General features: G+C 33.1%; 3 protein-coding genes across 3 annotated transcripts; 2 read left to right on the forward strand and 1 right to left on the reverse strand.

The window, feature by feature from the left end:
• Positions 1–3,470: 3,470 nt before the first annotated feature.
• On the forward strand, positions 3,471–6,384 carry LOC126712405 (uncharacterized). The gene is made up of 5 exons (XM_050411725.1): positions 3,471–3,800; positions 3,933–4,044; positions 4,759–4,826; positions 4,905–5,471; positions 6,063–6,384. Exons 1-5 carry the CDS (start codon positions 3,597–3,599, stop codon positions 6,198–6,200), a joined length of 1,089 nt encoding a protein of 362 aa, XP_050267682.1. The 5' UTR covers positions 3,471–3,596; the 3' UTR covers positions 6,201–6,384.
• A 1,029-nt stretch (positions 6,385–7,413) lies between these two features.
• LOC126694983 (uncharacterized) lies at positions 7,414–7,824 on the reverse strand. The gene has a single exon (XM_050391561.1). The coding sequence runs from the start codon at positions 7,822–7,824 to the stop codon at positions 7,414–7,416; it is 411 nt and encodes a 136-aa protein (XP_050247518.1).
• A 5,646-nt stretch (positions 7,825–13,470) lies between these two features.
• LOC126712406 (uncharacterized) lies at positions 13,471–17,810 on the forward strand. The gene is made up of 4 exons (XM_050411726.1): positions 13,471–13,882; positions 14,128–14,259; positions 14,368–14,438; positions 17,209–17,810. The coding sequence occupies exons 1-4, from the start codon at positions 13,652–13,654 to the stop codon at positions 17,612–17,614; spliced, it is 840 nt and encodes a 279-aa protein (XP_050267683.1). The 5' UTR covers positions 13,471–13,651; the 3' UTR covers positions 17,615–17,810.
• The last annotated feature ends 1,887 nt before the right edge of the window (positions 17,811–19,697 follow it).

Consider the following 19,697-nt stretch of genomic DNA (forward strand, 5'->3'; position numbering starts at 1 on the left):
AAGTATCCTTCAGGGACAAAGCCGGGACTTGAAGTTGGGGGTTATAACCGTTGGCTCTGCTGCTTCTTAGTTGCTAAGGTTTTTTTTTTTAAGTTTTTGATGCATGCGTCTTCTGCTAGGTAAAAGCACAATCATTTTTGTTTAAACTTTTTAAAGGGCTGGTTGTTTGTTTTGAGTAAAATTAATTAATTAGGCTTAATTATTTTTAACTTTACTATTGGTAATTTTTGTTATTGCGCTATATTTTTTGGGCTTGTATATTTTGTTTTACATTTTAGATCAATAAATTTTTTAATGGCCTTTAAAATGAGAAAAATGCTAGAGCTACAAATTTTTTTACAAATTGCTAATATGGTGAGTGGTTATTGGTAAATAAAAAAATTATGTAAGTGGTGGGCTCAAATGCGAACCAATAAAAATTTGTACCTCAACGGTTTGTAAAAATGTTGCAGATAAGTTTGTGCACGTAATATTACTTTAAAAATGATCAATGATATTGTTAAGGGGGGCAACATGTAATTTTATTGAACAAAATTACTAATATATATACTATATTTTTTATTTAAAAAATTGGGGGGGGGGGGGGGGGGGGGAAGATATTTGCCTTCGTCCCTGATACCCTTTTAAACTTGGAAAGCCAACTCAACGCATCAATTAAACAATATAACATATCTTTCATGTAAAAGTAAATTCTAACAATGAGCCTTTAATTACCATAAAATAATAACAATGAATAGGGGCAGCTCCAGGATTTTTGTCTAGGGGGATCAATAAGAAACTTGAGTAGAAGATAAATCTTGAGTAAGAGCTAGATGAATTTTGTAGCCTACGGAGTTTACTTATTACAAATTTGTCCATAGTTCTAGCAAAAGAATAAAAAATAAACTATAAGATCATTTGGCATATTTTTTTACTAATGTAATAAACATATTAATTATTGTTGTTAATTGATTTTTTGCAATTTTTTAATTTATAAGTTTACAATTCTTTAAATATTTTATATTTTTATTGTCCTTTAGTGTTAATGTATTAACCCACCCACATAGCTAACAACTAATCACAAGTCACAAATTCAGTCAAACAGTCAAAGTGCAAAAGAGAAACTTAATTATGACTACACATAGATTCATAGAAACTATAGTAACAGTGACTACACAATCAGACACTTATATGGCTTAAAACTCAATTAAAAAATAAAAAACACTATAACCCATATACACCATATGGCAAGACATCAAACATGTGAGTAAGAGGTGGAGCTTCGAAGAAGACACGTGAACAAAGATAAAGGCAAAGCAAAAACACACTCACAGTGAGAGAGAGAGATATGGAGGCGGCGATTAAGAACATAGATTGTCAAAACCAGATCCAGGCGGCAATTAAGTGGCAACGGCGGCAGATCGTGGGGCTAAGCAGTGATAAATTTTGTGTGTGAAGCATAGGTAGCCTTTTTCCTTTGGGTTTGGAGAGTGAAGAAGGATAGTGGGAGTTTTTAAGGCTATGCAGCGGCAACTACTAGGTTTTATTTGGCCTTTTTTTATGATTTTTCAAAATTTTATTTATGGGCTCTGTATTTTTGAAATTAAAGACCAAAATTTTCTATTGGACTTTTTTTTTTCTTTTGTTCTTTTAAGAGTTTAAGCTGGGCTTTAAATAAAAAGGGTTAGGTTTGAAGGTGAGGGGGTGCAAAGTTGTATTGTAAGGGGGTTCAAAAAAAATTTTAATAAAAATATTATATATATATATATAAAATAAAATAAAAAATTCAGGTCAGGGGGTTCATTTGAACCCCCTGACTACAACATAGAGCCACCCCTGACAATGAATAATTAATATATAAGAAGCTATCATACCAGCCACCAAATTCACTTTTCTTTAACTTATCTTAATTTGTTAATCGTTACTTTTTAAAAACCTTAAGATCTAGGGCTATGCTTGGTAACTATTTTTTTCTTCAATTTTCTATTTCCTAAGGCAAAAAACTTGTTTGGTAACTTATTTTAGGAAAAAATCAAAAACTATTTCCAATTTCCATATTGTGAAAGAAATTGAAAATAGGTCTTGAGCTATTTTTATTTTTCAGAGTTTACTCTTCTTAGAAAACACACTAGTTTACATGGCCTATTAATGAACTAGCACACTAATTCGATCCACATGACTAACAAAAACTTTTCCCGTGCTTCCATTTTTTTCACTCAATATTTAGTGCCTAAATCATATCTAACGAACCCTTATATCTTCCTCTACGCCTCCACTTCCTCAGTCTACCTTTGTGCCTCGATCTTCCTCACAAGGAAAACCTTGATTTAGAGAACCACTTGTAAGGTAAGTGATTGGTCTTCACAAGATTGTCCTTCATGACTACTTTTTGTTTTTCATCAGATTCTACTATTCATTATCTCACTCTCTTTTTTTTTTTTTCTTTTGTGTGTGTGTGTGTGTGAGTCAAATTTTTTGAAGAGCTTCATAATTTTTGGGACCCAATCACTCAAAGGTATGGGTCTTTTCCTTTTTTCTTTGTTTATGGATTATTACGAAATTGCTAGATCATTGGTATGTATTTTACGTAATCTGATGTGCCTTTGTTTTCTGGAGCATGTTAGCTTGTGCATATAGCACAGTTTGTTACTGGGGCCCTTGCTCATTTCCTGTTTGCTATATCCTATGATTTTATTGCATGAAGAAGTCACTATAAACATATAGATAATGCAGTATCATGTTGATTTAGTAATTTGAATGATTCATCATAAATTCTATTTGGGTTCCATCATAAATTCTATATAATGCTGTATCTTATGATTTTATAATTCCTCTATGATTTTATAATTCCTCTAGGTGTAAGGATTATACTTTGGAGCAAATGTGTTTTTAAATTATAATAAATATAATTGTTTTAAAAAAAAATTAACCAAACAAAACAAAATTCAACTTTTTCAAAAACAACTACCAAGCAAATTTCCTGAATTTTGTTTTTGAAAAATGTGTTTTTATTTTCAACTAACTAAACATGTTTTTCATTTTAAAAACAGAAAAAAAAATTGTTTTTTTTTTCCCTTGAAAATAAGAAAACGAAAATAGAAAACAAAAACAGTTATTAAACATGGCCTATTTTTTCCTTTTTCCCTTGAAAACAAGAAAACCAAAATAGAAAACCAAAACAGTTACTAAATATGGCCTAATTTTTTTTACTTTTGAAAATTCTAGAATTTTATTTTATTTTTTACACGGTAAAATATAATTGTTTTCAATTTCTAAAATAGGCCACTAGCCCACCACATATATTTCTTTAGAATCGTACCCGTGTCTATCTCTTATCTCAAAAAAAAGAATCGTACCCGTGGGCCCACCTTTTGTTCCACAAGTCGTATAGATTTCACAAAAATCATGGGCCCAAAAAAAAAGCCCACAAATCATATACGAGCGTCGGCTTTTTTTTTTTCCTTATAAGTACGCCCCAGTTGACCGTTGCAACCACTTTTAGATTTCTTTTCAATTCAAATCACAACGGTCCTATTTTGCTTTCCGCCTCTGAATTCTGAAAGATCCAAACTCTCTTCTTCGTCTTCTTTATTATTGTTCTTATTCTGCGATTCACAATGGTTACGAAAGAACTCTCTGAAATCTCATCCGATAGGCAAAAATGGGACAAGATTTTCAACGGTCTGGTGCGAATGTTGAAGACCCAACAAACACAGCTGGTGACCCTCGTCAACGATCGGAAATTCCTCGAAGATCGTATCAAAATGCAACACGAACGATGGGTCTCCGATATTAGCCTCTACGAAGATCATATTTTTCAGGTAATTTATTTCAATTCGTCCAAGATTTGATTTTTTTTTTTTGAAATTAGGGTTTTCGAGAAATTTGGGGTTTGGGGTTTTGGGAGACCAAAAATACAAAATTTGAGGTTTTTCTTGTAATTTCTTCTGTAGTTGAAGGGGGATTTGGTAATGCAAGAGAAAACGCACTCGCTCGAGATTCTTAAATCAAATCTGGTTATGAGTTTGAAGCACAGAGAGGCTTTTCTCGAGAAATTGATATCAGGTTAGTATTTTTTTTCTTCTTCTTATTATATGTTAATGGGGATTTCTTGCTTTATTACACAAGCACAAATTTTCTGGCTTGTTGTGGCAGACAAATATAATTATAAAATTTGTGTTTAGAATGTACCAGTTCTATTATCTCTTCGTTTCTCAAAAAAAAAAAAGTTCTATTATCTCTTCCTTCGATTATTGAGCAATTAAAATGCAACATTAATATATTTTAGTTGACTAATTTAGGCTTGGAATGGAAAAATAATAACAATATACTCTTACACAAACATAACTTTTTGGCTTTTTGTCTTTCTGTGCCTACTTAAATTGACATGGGTTTTACATGAATTGCATGGAACAGACACCCACACACACAAACAGAATGGTTCATTCTAAGTTATGATAGGCACAAGGCCTACTGTATTTAATTTAAGTTTGATAAAAACACTAAGTAAATTTACTTCAAAAATTGAGTCAGTTTATACTGTTGTGTCCACCACATTCACACGTGTTATTCCATAGACTCTTGGATTTACTGCTCTCCTTATGTAATGATTTGCGAATCTTTTATTTTTAGGAGTGACTTTCTTCTTTAATTTACAGTGTGGTAGGTGGTGAATTTTGATAAATGTCAAATTTTGTGCAGTATACTGTTTGTGGGTTTGAGATTTATGTCTATTGTCTTGAGTATGCTCCATGTGCATTTCCTTTTCTTTTATTGCAGAAGATGCAGACAGCGAGTTGGAAGATTTCAAAGCGTTGCTTGACTATGTTTCTCTTAAATCCCCAAAGGTATCTTCTGCCTTAATTTTGTTGAAATATATTTTGTATTTTCTGTTTAATGTTGTTAAGGGGTTCCAATTTTCACAGGATCTTTCTCTGAGTAAAGGAAGTGATATGCCAGGAGGAGAGTGGCATTCTAAGAAATTGGAAGCTGAAGTAAGGAGGTTAAAGCATGAATATGAGAAGCTTGCCTTAGAGAAGAGTTCTGAGATATCTGCACTGTTGGCAGAGAAAAATTTTGTATGGAATCAGTATAAAATACTGGAAAATGATTACACCAGTAAATTAAAGAGTAAGCATTCTGAAGTTGAACAAGCAAATGAGAAGGCAAAGAAGCTTCTCGCCAGTATGGAGCAACTGCAGTCACTGAATGATGAAAAGGATGAAACAATTGCAAGATTAAAAGATAAAGTGAAGTTGATGGAGGCTGACTCAAGTAAGTTGAATGAAGAAAATTCGAGACTCTCCAAGGAGTTGGAGTTGTTAAAAAAGTCTAGAAGTGCTCCAGTCACACCCGTGTTAAATCGTTGTCCGGTAGGAGCAAGACCTTCTTGTTTGAGAGACAAGAACAGCAGCAGGGATAGAAGTAATGTTATTGTCAAAAAGGAATCATCCGCTGTACAAGCCCCTGGTTCTGCAAAGGACACTGAAAAGGTACTCAAGAATTAGTTTTCCTTGCCACATTGTAGCTATAATTAGTATATCTTGCTGCAACTGCTGGATAATTCATCTGCTTCATGTGACACAGAAACCTTTCACTGCAAATGTCATAGATAATCATGATTAGAGCTGACTAAAAGCATTGTTTATTGATTGCTTGTGAAGATCTTGTTAAAATGTTTGAGTTAAATAGCTCTCACTAGCAAGAAAAGGTTATGGTGCATGATACAAATTCCTACTTTGAATAAATTATATGTGAAGCAATTTGACAATACCTTGTAATATCCTGAATAAAAACTGCAATCTCTGAATTTAAATAATTTGTTTATAAAGTTTAAAGGTTAAATAATCTGTTTAGAAAGTTATAAACTTTACAGTGCTCAGTCACTCATCTTTGTTTTAAAGTATGATGAGTACCTATCTTTTTCTCTAATTCATTGACATTTATGTTTGTAATTTGTCCATAGGATGAGGCACATGCATGCAAGCATACATACAAAAATAATAGAAGATATTTCTATTCTTCCTATTTTTAAACAACATGAAAAGCTACCATACCCCAACCCCTCTTTCTTTTTTGTCCAGGGAAGCAGAGGTTTAAAGAGGAAAGGTGTTTATTCTGCTCCCATTTCAGAGCTCCCAAAATTGTTCTCATCCAACTTCAAGGTTCCCAAGCTGAAGACACGTGCAAATGAAAATATACCACTTTTTCCCCAGCTTTAAACTGAAAAAGGTAGCAGTCATACTTGTATGGTTTGTTGAGGTTCACTAGTGGCTACTGTTGTAATTCTTATATTCTTTTGCTTTCTATGTAATTTAGCTTTAGTCTAGGGAAAGTTTTTTGTTCATATCTTCTAATGAACGTAATGTAGATTCATCTGTTAATATTCTTTCTTCTTTTTCTCTCTTTGATCTCTTTTAGTCATTCTTTCTACTTCCATGAGTAATTCCTGATTTTATAAATGTCGTTCAAGTGGCAACGCCCAGTTAGTTGCTATTACACAGTATTTTTCTGACATGTCCTGCTTCCCAATCTAGTACTAGAATTGGGTCTCCAAACGGAGTTTTCTTATGCTATGGCTTAGGTCATGTTTCTAGACTCCTGATATGTTTGAAGTGGTGCTTATTTGAGAGAGTCTAGCACAACTTTTACCGCAGTTGACCGTGAATGGTAGAGAAAAAATGATGAATTGATGCGAGTGATTGTTTAGTAATCACAGTTGACAACTTTAGCAAATTATGATAAATAGTGTGGTCTTTTTTAGAAGAACGGTTAAGATTTTTGGGACTCATATTCTTTGGAGATAGTTTCTTTTGAAACCGGCTTATGCAATGTCTTCTTGCATTTGGTGGGCCTCACACACTTGTGGGACCCATGTGTTGGAGATTGTCTCAAAAGTTAATTTTTCATATTCATAACAATGTTAACATAGTGGACTATGGAGACCCAACTCAATCTCAATCTACGCATTCACTCAGAGAAATGCATGTTTTACTTTTAATTAATCATTAGCAAATTAGCAACTCCATTTAACCTGCATGGGTTATGGCGCTGAAGGCTATGATCCAAGACTTCGTCATTGCATCATAGTTTGTGATGAAGAAGCCACTGACTGGGACCCAAATTGAATCTTGAATCCATGCTCTAAAAGGGGTTTCATGGATAAACGATAGGAAAGTTTACTACTTTCTTTGTCCCCCAAATCAGACAGATATCATCTTTAAAGAAAACTAAATTTTGTGATTTATCGTTTGTAATAAAGTACTTCAATCACTATATATTCTCACCAATCATTACAAGGTACAGACCATTAACACTAACTAATCTTTTACTCGTCTAGAATTTCAAGAACTAGTAACACCATAAAATTATAGGTTCTTACACTAATCAATTAAGACATTTTGACTTTCTAGGCCATTCAATGCACTCTTAGAACTAGTAGTATGACCCCCAAATTGGTGGCCACCACTTGGAATGAAAATAAGGCTGGTAAGAGACCATAACCAAAAGCAAAACCAGCAACAAAGCCAGGGGCCAAGGCAAGCTCTGAGCTTGATGAACAACAGGAGTCTTTGTAATTGGGGCAATAATTACAATCCTTCCATATTTGGTGACCGAGTGCATGACAAAGATTAGCAGCACAGGCAATACGAAGAGGAACATCTTAAAGTTGATGAGGTTTTTGTGCATCTGTGACTTGTAGCCTGTGTAAGAGGAGAGCACCATTAAAAGAACAATGATACCAGCTATAGCAAGTAGAGGCATAGGAGGTGCAGACACAGAGGCTAGTGTTTGCTCTGTCCACCCTTGCTTCCATCCCCTTCTTTCCCTAAAAAACCAGCCCATCTTTCTTTCTTTCACTCACTCAAAGCTTTTTCTCTAGCTTGTTGCTTCTCTTATTGTGAGAATGGGGTTTATTAATATAGTGGAAGTGATGCAAAGGTTGTTTCTTTGTTTGCTTTGGCATAAATTCTGGCGTTTAGATTCCATCCCCAACCGACCTTCTTTTTGGACATGCCCATCGCACTGAGTTGGAATTGATACCCAATATACAGCTTCATTGTCTTTTAATTTTTTTTCTTAAAGACGAATATAGAATGAAGGAATATATTCTTACTTTTTTTTTCTTCTCTATTATTTCATTTTTTAAATTTATTTTCTTCAAATCTAAGCCTTGATTGGTGGAAGGTTTGGAACTTAATTAGGTTGGTAACAAGGGTTGTACACAAACCAATGAATTCAAGATTGATCATTTTATTTTATTTTAACCATGACAATCTTGAACTAATTAAAAAAAAAAATCTTATATATATAGTAAATGCTACAACTAAAATTTTTCAACCTCTTTATAAATCTATACTAATAATTAAATAAATCAGTATATAACTATATATTATGCTTATTGACACCACTACCTAGTTCGAATGGTGGGCATTGTATACAAAGTGTAAAAGCTGGGTATGTTTGGTAATTTTTTTTTTCCTTATTTTTTGTTTCTGAAAACAATTTTTTTATTTTTGACACTAAAAAACTTTTTTGGCAACCCAAAATGGACAGAAAACAAAAAATTTTCTCAAAATTCAATTTGTGAAGGAAACTAAAAACATGCAAAATGCTGTTTTCAATTTCTAATTTTCAAAAATCAATGAAAACATGCATTTGATTTAATAAATCTATCTCATTTAATGAGTTAACATTAGAATTCAAATCTTAGTAGCAATATATTTTAGTATTTTCTATTTTTTTCTTCAAAAAACTCTCTTTTTATTTTTAACTAACCAAACATGTTTTTTATTTCAAAAATACAAGAAAATTGTTCTTTTTTTTATATCCCCAAAAACAAGTTTTTGGAAATAGAAAACAAAAGCTATTACCAAATATAACCTTAATTTCAATAATGTTTTCCATGCAACTTTTAAATTCAATCATACAATATGCCTTATACCAAAGGATTTGGGTGTTGTCAACCAACTGAAGAAACTTCAATAACAGCATGGAATATTAATTACACCCACGTGGGCTAGGTGGATTGGTTGCCAGACTAGGTGGTTATGGTGGGGTTGCGACTTGTGTGGCGATAGAGAGGAGGAGGAGAAAAGAAAACATTAAAACAAATCAAATAGTTTTTAAGATAAACATTTAATAATTTTACTTTAAATAATTATTTTATTAAAATAAATCAGGTGTCCTAATTCTCAAAAAAAAAAAAAAAAAAAAAAATCATGTGATCCTCGTGAGATGCATTTTCCATCCACTCTTGTGAATAGAATAGTGACAAAATGACCAATTTAAACATTTCTCAAAATTTTAGATTTTTTTTAATCTATAAATTTATTATTTGAAGTTAAAAGAACTAGTCACAAATCCACGCAATATGTAAAAAAATGTAATATAATTATTATATATATAAGAATGTAATGTAAAATTTGTAAATTAAAAAGTACATGCATTATTTAAAAATATATTATTTGCATTTGTTATTTGTTATTTGTTATTTTCTTGTTTCCAGAAACTCTGAAGAAATCATGGCAATATATTATGACATAATCAAAACTAGATATAGAGACCACTAGTTGGTAATGAAAATAGCATTATTAACTGAGTGCACCAAAATAAGAACCAATTGAAACTCAACCCTTTATGAGACAACAAAGTCATCTATCTCAGTGTTCCAAATAATACAATAGAAAAGTATAACGTGTAAAACTTTGGTTAAAAAAGAAAAAAAAAAAGCAAGAAAAAATCAAGCTCTCAAAGTGACCAACTCTGATTTTGAGAAAGGTGAAATCTCAATGTTCCTATAATACAAGAGAAAGTATGAGGAATAAAATTTTGCTAAAAAAAATAGCCAGAAGAAATTAGCCCTCAAAGTGACGAGCTCTGATTTGGAGAGAGGTGAAAACAACCTTGGTTGGATCCATACCCCTTCGACTCTTTGAGGTAACGGCTTTCAAATTCTTCAGCAGCCTCATCTTCCTCATTAATAATAATAATAATGTCGGTGATCTCATTCTGTACTACTGTTCCGCAGATAGAAATTGAAACATCTTCATCCATCCCCGATTTCTTCTTCATGTTTCTTTTCACAAAATGACTATGGGAAATGCTTTGTGGTGGTTGAAGTCTCATTCTTCACTAAAGTGTGCTTTACACAGGTTTTGTCCTTGACAGAGAAGGTACTTTGTTTATTTTGTCAAAAAAAAAATTAGAAAAGAGAGAGCAAAGGCTCTTGCAGGTGCAGTTTCAGGGGAAGCTCTACTATATGAGGGGATGATCCTTGCAAATGCTTCTGCTGTTGGAATGGAACCAAATACTGATCAAACTCCTGTCTCAAAGGTTCTCTCTCTCACTCTTTCTGAGCAAATAGATAATAACTCAGAAGAACACATAGAACAATGTATTGCCTCTAGTCATGCTTGTTTAGGAGGCCTTGAGAGCATATGAGCTGGTTTTTGATAAGGTTTATACTTTATACACCTAGAAATACACAGCTCTTACAAGAGGTGCAGAGGTTGAGGCAATTGTGGTGAGTGGAGTGGACACGTTTATCAGACAGGCCCTAGGCCAATTCAGACTGTTCACTGGTGGCTTAGGTACCAATCCTCCTCTTATGTCAAACCATTGATTTATTAATTTAACAAGAGGGGCTTTATTTCTTTTAGTAATTAAGGAACCAATTCATTTAAAATCAGATATCATTTCTTACCTGGTAGAATGAAAATTTTAAATGATAAAAGTAACATCACCATGTACACCTTAACTGCATGTAAACTAAATCTTCATCATGAAATAGGTTGTCTCTTTAATGTCAAAGCAAATGGAGAGAATCATTCTCCATAGCTTTAACCATTTTATTCTTCAATATATCATTGTTGAATTTGTTCACATGCTAGATTCAACTCTTTTGGTTAAATTCCAACAGCATGAGCATTAATCATTATTTTGTTTGAACTGCTTTTCAGCTCCAGAAGATTTAATGCGTGAGCTTGTTCTAGAAAAATTTTGATACTTATAACCGATCAAGCTAAGAAAAAATTTGTTAATATATAAAAATTACTTTGTCACTTCTTCTGCGGCATTGAAGTAATAAATCAGTGAAGATGCACGCTAGCTTAGCTCACATGGTCTGTTTGAGGTTTTCCTACTTGAGCTCAAACACCTTCACCAGCTTGTCAATCCAGAGCCCCTCCCCACCTCACCCCCCCTCCCTCCCTACGAAATCGCATGCAAGGGCAAGGCTCTTAAGATTATATATAGGATAGGTTGCAGTCAAATAATAAAAGAAGGATTTTTTGGCCATGTGTTTGTTAGAAATTAGAATTAGCAGCTGCTCCAAATTGTATCACTTTGGACATACTCACATGCATTGCATAGATTTAAGGAATGGCAAGTACAACAGAGAAAATTGTAAAGAGAGTTGGGAGCTGTATTTCAAATACCATTGTATAGCTGTGCTTACACGCACAAACATTTAACAGTGGTGATGTTTGATGTAGTCTTACTTAGGTAAATAAGGTTGTTATCTCAGCTTTCGTACTAAGTATTATGAATGAGTTACTTGACACCAAAATTAAGAAAATTAAAATGGACACTTAATGAAAAATTAGACTATAATTAGAACTAATTCGGATTATAATTGTGCTTTGACTTTAATATATTATATATGATTTCTTCCACCAAGAAGAAAATGATGATTACTATTACTAATGAGTCATAGCTCAACTAATACTTCCTCTTCTTGTAATAATAGGATGGAGGGTGAGGTCATGAGTTCAAACTCATGGGATGTATGTGTAACTTTCCACTAAATAAAATAAAATAAAATAAAAAAAGATGATGAAGAAAGGCTAGGACTATAAGGATTCCTAAAATTAAGGGATATGTTTCCATAATAAAAATAAGAATGAGATGTTTTTATAGCATCTTTTGAAAGTTTAAATGCAATGACACACATACATATCTACAACATAAATAAGCCAAGTCATTTGTAAATAGTTTGGGTTTGACTCAATAAAAAGATCTTTCATGTTTATTTGTTGACAAAAATGTTATGCTTAAAATTTTAGATATTACAAATTTGATATTTGTATATTTTTTAATAAATTTGGATTTAGATTAGGTTCTTTCAACTCAAACACATCTTTTCCCATTATGTAAGTATACAAAAATAGATCGAAGTGGACCAAAATGAACCAAAGTGATCCAAATGGATTGAATTGGACTAAATGGAACAATGTGGACCAAATGGACAAAATAAGACCAAATAGGACTGAAGTGAACAGACTGGACGAAATAGGTCAGAAGTGGATATAATAGACCGAATAGGACTAAATTAGAAAAAATGGACCGAATAAGACCAAGTTCGACAGAATAGACCGAATAAGACTGAAGTGGACAGAATAGGACCTTTGTGGACCGAATCGAACCAAAGTAGAGTGAATAAGATTGAATAGACCAAATAGAACTTCAATGGGCAGAATGTAGCAAATAGGACCGAATAGGATGAAATTGAACCAAAGACGATAGAATGGACCGAATAGAATCAAAGTGGATCAAATAAGACTTGTGAATTTTATAATTTTTATTGCATTTTTAGGGCTCATATTTCTAATTTCTAATATCTATTTTTGTATTTTCTTTGTATTTTTTTAACTCAAAACTAAAGAGTTTAGCCTAAATATAATAAAATTTCATACTTTTCAACCCAAAAATTAAGAAAAAATGAAATTTTGAGCAAAAATTAAAAAGAAAACCTACATAAGAATTAATTTAAGGCCCAATTAGTTTAAAATGTACTGAAGGGAGACTGAAATTGACCAAGTGGACTGAATTGAAGCAAGTGGGCAAAATTGGATCAAAGTAAACCTAATTGGACCAAATATAAATTGTTTCATTTTTAGGGAGAACAAATTGTCTTCAAAAAAATTTAGAGAAAAAATTATACATTATATTACAATACAAAATAATTATTTATTCCCACTCATCACTTGGGTATGCAACTAATGTATTATATAATTACCAATACTTTTTATGAATATTACATAATTACTGTACGTATTCAATGGGTCTTACTGAAATTTTCAGCTTATATGTAACTTTAGTTTATTTTTACTATTATTCATGAATCTTACAACATTTTTTGATACTATTCATAGATTCCATTATACTATTCAACTTTTTTTCGACACTTTCAGCAAAAAAATTTGAGAGGTTCTACGTCCACAACATTTTTACAACAAATTATATAGGTGGTTAGTTGTTATTGATTCAAATTTGAACCTACCACTAAAATTACTTTTTTACCCCAACAATAACAAGCAGTAACAACTTGCCACTTAAAATTTGTTGTAAAAATATTGTAGATATATCATTTCTCAAAAAATTTTAAACATCGGCTATAATAGATATAAATATAAATTAAAATTTAAAAATAAAAGGTTAGTATCCTGACGTTTTTTTTTAAGAAGATATCCCGGAAGTTGGATTTTGAAAACTCACTGAACACGAAAAAATAAAATTTGAGACCTCTAAAAAGAAAAACGAAAAAATAAAAAAATTGTCCTTCGAAAACAAGCAGGGTTTTAACAAATTCAAAAACCCTAAACATAATCTGCATTGTCTTTTGTCTCTCACCAAAATTGTTTTATTTTGATTCTTTGACTCTCCGAAGAAGATGCCGTCGGAGGATTCGAAGCTCGCGAAGAAGGAAGAAGAAGAGGTCGAGGACGACGACGATGACAAGCCGATATTCCATGGCCTCAAGAAGAAACTCTCAAATGCAAATGGCGCTCGTGGTTCAGCCAAATCTAAACCCAAACTGAAAAAGGAAGAGAGTGAAGACGAAGACGATGACGAAGACGACAAGCCTATCGCCAAACGGAACTCTATTTCTAAGCCCGACAAGGTTTTCAAAGTCTTTACCTTTTCTTTCTTTTTTGGCCTTAAATTTTGAAAAAAAGGTATAGGCTTTCTGGTTATATATAGGAAAGGAACGATTTTCATTCAATGGGTGTTTTTTGTTTAATATAGTAAAAATGGGGTTTGATTAATATTTAATGTTGTGCTTGTTTAGTAACCAGAGGTTTTGTTTGGTATTTATTTTTGAGTAATGGGTCTGGTTTGGTTTGGTTTTGTTTTCTTTTGTGGAAGGAACCGAAGAAGAAGAAGAGAACAAAGGAGGTGGAGAAGAAGAGCAAGGAGGTAGAAAATGCACCAGAGAAAAAGAAGAGGGAGAAGAAAGTTTATGATTTTCCTGGTCAGAAGCGAGACCCTCCTGAGGAGGTAGAAATACAATGTTGTTTTTGTTTCACTTGGTTTTCATTTTTAGCTTTCAAGATGTTTACTTTGAGGGTTTTTAAGTAATGGGATTGTTGCTTTGTGGAATTTCAGAGAGACCCACTGAGGATTTTTTATGAGACACTCTATAAGCACAGCCCGAACAGTGAAATGGCGCAGTTCTGGTGAGTCATTTTGCCCCAATTGGGAAAATCCTTTTTAGTAGTGTGACATGCAGTTTTGACGCTGAGTTTCATTTTGCTTCTATTATTTGCTTGGCTTTTAGAATGTAAAAAAAGAAGAGAAGAGTGATTGCCTAAAAGAAAAGAACATATGTGTCATGTTTTTCTTTCCTTTTTCACCTTCTCTTCTTAAATTAGTCAGAGCAATTGGGTGTTTAGTACTTGTGAAGAGGAAGGATAGCCTTCAATGTCTAACCGAGCTCAACAAATAGTAAAAAAATTGTGAAGTTGGGGTTAAGAATGAATGATAAACACCAATAGCATGAGGAGTGCAGTGAAACCATATGAGTTCACACTTTACATATTATGAGAATGAGGATGAGTAACCCAAACGAGTCACTTCCCTATAAATATGAAATGAAGAATAGGATACTTCTCTTGATGAGCTGTATCCAATGTATAAGGCTTTATCTGATAATTTGGATTGGTTAACCCTATTAGTGGGTGACATATGAGAGGATAGGTTCTGTATTATATATAATTGCAGAAAGATTTTTTCTATTTATTCTTTCGTTTGTGTTGCAACCCCCCCCCCCCCCCCCTCTTCTTTTTTACCAAAAGAACAAAAAAAAAAAGTCTTTGTTTGTATGTATGTGTAGAATTAATGATCATATCATGCAACACATCACTCTGCATATCATTGAGTCTTTGTAAACTTGCCAATTGTATGTGTATATGTAGGTTTTGGACTTTGCTTTTGATTCAATCCTTTTGTCTTTAGTTTCATTGATGTTTGTTTTGGTGTATTCGTTTTTGTTTGATTGTTTGTACCTGTAATAAGATTATTTTGTAGTTCTTCTTAATATTATTTTTATGGTACACCAAAATATGAGTAATTTTTGGTGTCTGAGTGTCTGTTTGGGATAAGCTGAAAATTTCAGCTTATTTGCAATTTCAGCTTATTTTTGGTACTATTCATGGGTTCCACTATACTATTTCAGTTAACTTTTACTTTTATCTAAAGTACTTATAGCAAAAGTTTTCAGTTTCAGCTAAATAAGCTATTTCTAAATGGACACTTTAGGATCTACTTATTTTGCTGAAACTAAAAACTTTTTGCTGAAAATACTGTAGATAAAAGTAAAAATTAGCTGAAATAATATAGTAGAACCTATGAATAGTACCAAAAAGTGCAGTGGGACCTATGAATAGTAGCAAAAATAAGATGAATAGTAAAATAAGTTGACAAAAATAATCCATGCCAAACACACGCTGAGTAAGAAACTTTCTTACAGGTTTTGATTTTCAAAGTAGCACAACTTTTCAGTGTATATGCTATTGATATGCTGCATGCCCATAAGGGATGGATTGATATTAATATTAGCATTTAGTATATCAAGCTGTAAGTAGTTTGGACTGCTCTAGACATTTTAGTCACTTTCAAGGCATTATATTTTGGGGTGGACTAAGTTTTGATTTGTTAACAAATATGATTTAATGATCAATTATCTTTTCACCACTTTGCCCTTTGTTATGGTGTCACTCTTTTTGCTCCAAGCAAGGGAGCATCTTTAATCATGGATCTGGCTGTATTTGGTGGGTGTACCTTTATCCCTCACTTCCTCTATAATTTCATGTTCGAGATTATGTCTAGCAAGCAGATTGCATGTTGAAAAATTTAAGCAGTAGCTAAAACCTAGCAAATATATAGCAGCCCTTGAACTTGAACAGTCAATGTTAATGCTAAAATCATGGCACGGGTAAGCATAACATTTCAATTACTTCAAGCCCTATACGGATGTCAAAAACTCTATATAGTGCCATTAATGCATTCAGGAACAAAAGGATTTACCTTGTGACTAAAGTCTTGAAAACCAAAAATTGTTGTCATTTAACAAACAAGTCCACATAAACTATTACAAAGGTTACATGGAAGGCAATCAGAATTCTCCATAATCTCTGCTCATGTTAAACTAAATATCTTGCTATAATGCTATATATATGCTTAGGTTTTAGTTAAGGCTTAAATTTTGCAATATGCAATCTGCTTGCTGGACTAGTTGGTTGAGCAGCTGTTGTTGCCTCAGGAGGAAATTTTGGCTATATGTGATTTCAAAATGTAATCATGTTAGTGTAGATGGATGATATGAATATCTTGCATTAGGAATGGGTGATTTATTTTTTCATCTTTGATGATTTGATCCTTTTCTAAAATGTCATATTGGATCACTTTATATATAATCTGGACTTAAAAAGAAAAAAAATGCTTCTGTTTTAAGTACTCTATCATAGTCACCATATCTTTCCTCAGTAAGAAAATAGTATCCACTTCTTTGGTCAGTAGATGCATATTGCAGATCACCTGGTTCAACCTCCAGTCCACTCTCTATGTGAGTTCTTTTACTATTTAACTATAAAAGAAGACAGAGAGAAAGCACTAGTAAACTATGGACTTGCATAGTAGTTCCATGTATTGGAATGGATAAGTTTAGTTTCCTACATACATATCAGGCACAACCCCATCTTTTAGATCTTTGTGCGTTCTTTCCTTGTCTTTTTTTCAAATTTAGTGCTTCTTTTAATGCTCATTATAATGTGAGACATACTTTGACATGATTTAGTAATTCTGCTCATTAGAGATTAGTTTGCCATACCATGTGATTGGGTTGATTCTTCCTCTTGCATTGATATGTACTTGTTTGTATCTGTTATTTGCAATATAATTATAGCTAGGGTTGCATATTTAAAAGAAATGTATTCAATTTGGTTGCAGGATGATGGAATCTGGTTTGCTTTCCAAAGAAGAGGCAAAGAAAGTTTATGAGAAGAAGCAGAAGAAGAGTCTTCAGCAAAAGCTCAGTTCTCCAGCCAAAGTTGTAGCTACTTTACAGCAGAGTACTAAGTCTGTTAGTGTTAAGAGAAAATTACCATCCTCTCCAGCTTCTTCGAACAAAAAGAAGACAACAGACTCAAAAGTTGCATCAAAGCAGTCTAAGAAACAGAAGATTGAAGATGGAAGCTCTGAGGATGAATCTGATGATGACTTTGTTTTGGCTAACAAGAAGAAAAAACTATCCTCCCAAGTTTCTTCTAATAAAAAGAAGACGACCGTCTCCAAAGCTTTATTGAAGCAGTCTAAGCAAAAAAAGGTTGTTGATGGAAGTTCTGATGATGAATAGGATGATAGCTTTAAATTTGATGTGTCCAAACAAATGAGAAAGCAGCCTCAAGCAGCTGAATTATGTTTAACCTGAACTGATTAGGACCTCTCACATTTATTTACTGTCACTTGTTAATATCTTTGCTGATTGAACTTCTGTAAACACTAATAGTGGCAATGCAATGCCCTCATTGAGATGATGGTTTTACGACCTAGGGCGGTGACTTAGTGGTAGGAAGCCCTTATGACCTATCATACCTATGAGCTCATGAGTTGTGGGTTTGTGACAAGGCCCATTAGTGCTCCGATTGGTACCGTACCATAACGCAATGCCTAAATAGTGTGGGGTAGTGACCACACCTGTGAGCCCTTTTTATTTTTGAATGTTGGGCAGGCCATTTTCTAGGTTGTACTTCAAACCAAAATTGAATTGCATGAGAACACTCCTTTCCAAAGTCTATAGTGCCTCAATTATCTTTCATGCTATTTTCTACGAAGATATTTCTCTTCTTCTTTTTAAATGTCTGTCATACTGGCAATCTCCTTTTTGAATTTACTGAAAATCAAAGCAGGTAGAAAAGAAAAGAAAATCAGTGCAGCTGGGAATAGGAAAATAATTCCTTAGGCTATTCACTAAAATAAAATTATAAAAAGAGCTGTGGCTATAGCTTAAGTCATTTCTTTTGAGCCGGACTCCGATTCAAAATTAAATTTTTTACAATGGTAGAGGGTAATGAAGGCTAATGATCTTTCCAAAAAATAAAGAAGGTAAAAGTGCCAGAGTTGATGATTTCCTTAAACCATTTGTACAGTATGGGTTTGGTTGCCCTACAAGCAGCCCTTTTCTAAACCAGGAACTTCTGACCTTGCAATGAGAAAGGGAAGACTGGTTAACTAACTATATAGCCTTAAGCACCCGGGCCCGTGGAGAGACTCTTCTTCAATAAGAAAATGCCAATCAAGTTTGGCTGGGAGGGCAAGATTTCGAGGTCTCACAAACAGTTAAACCCCAGTCTCTTGTTGGAAGGGTGGCTTTATTGTTAAGATAGTTTAACTTGGATTAAACTCTACTATCAAAATATTAAGTGACTTTTATTTTTGAGAAAAAAAAAATATTTAGTGACTTTTTATTGTTAAGACAATTTACTTATAAAAAAAAGTCTATCACCTAAATTTCAAAAAATAAAAAATTCTATTTCAAACTAAAATTATAAAACCAAGAGTTAAAACTTAAAAGTATAAAATCTATTATTTATTTTGATTATATATCATAATTTTGTGTTCTATTTTAATAAATCTTATCTCTCTCTCTCTCTCTCAAGTGAGATACTAATTTTTAAGATAGTTTCAATGATATTACTAAAATATTTTCTTTACTTTAAATATAATTAATATTTTTTTTAACCCAAAAACTACCATCCCCTCCCCCCCCACCCCCCCCACCCCCAAAAAAAAAAAAAAAAAAAAAAAGCAAATAGCTATCATTCTTGCACACTAATATGGTACCTTGGGTGAAATCCTTTTCCACCTAAAGTAGACGGGACCCTCGAAAGTGCAGCGAAGCTGCGTGACTGTTCATTTTTGTCTTTTTGTGTCGGCTAGTACTGTTTTCGTCTTCTAGTGTCGGCTGGTGATGTTTATGAATGGTATCTTGTTTGCTAAAACTGTGCTGAATAGTGACCAAATCAGGAGCTGTTTGGAGCTATTCTGAGTAGTGATTGGTGCTACTACAATAGCCTAGGGACTATCCAAATTATGGCCCTCATAAGGATTTTGAGAATCCTGGAAGGGATCAAATGGATGATGATTGGTAGATACTTCAGAGGAGGCAAGAGAAGCTTTTTCTTCTTCTTCTAACTGAGAAGCCTGGAGGAGCAACTGATCAGCAAGATCTTTTAATTCTCTGCTAAATTTTCTCGCAACTGAGAAGAATTCTAGGCTAGATTGAGACCTTGTCTTATGGGTAATGGCATTGTAGACTGGAGGAGGGAAATCCTTATTTAACTGATTGATGATTAGATCAATTTTGAAGCTATCCCACCATTTTACTGAGAATTCTCTATCTAATAGATTGTTGCTTATTGCATAGGACTACATACTGA

This window comes from Quercus robur, chromosome 2 (genome assembly GCF_932294415.1).
Source record: "Quercus robur chromosome 2, dhQueRobu3.1, whole genome shotgun sequence".
In the NCBI taxonomy this organism is placed as follows: Eukaryota; Viridiplantae; Streptophyta; class Magnoliopsida; order Fagales; family Fagaceae; genus Quercus; species Quercus robur.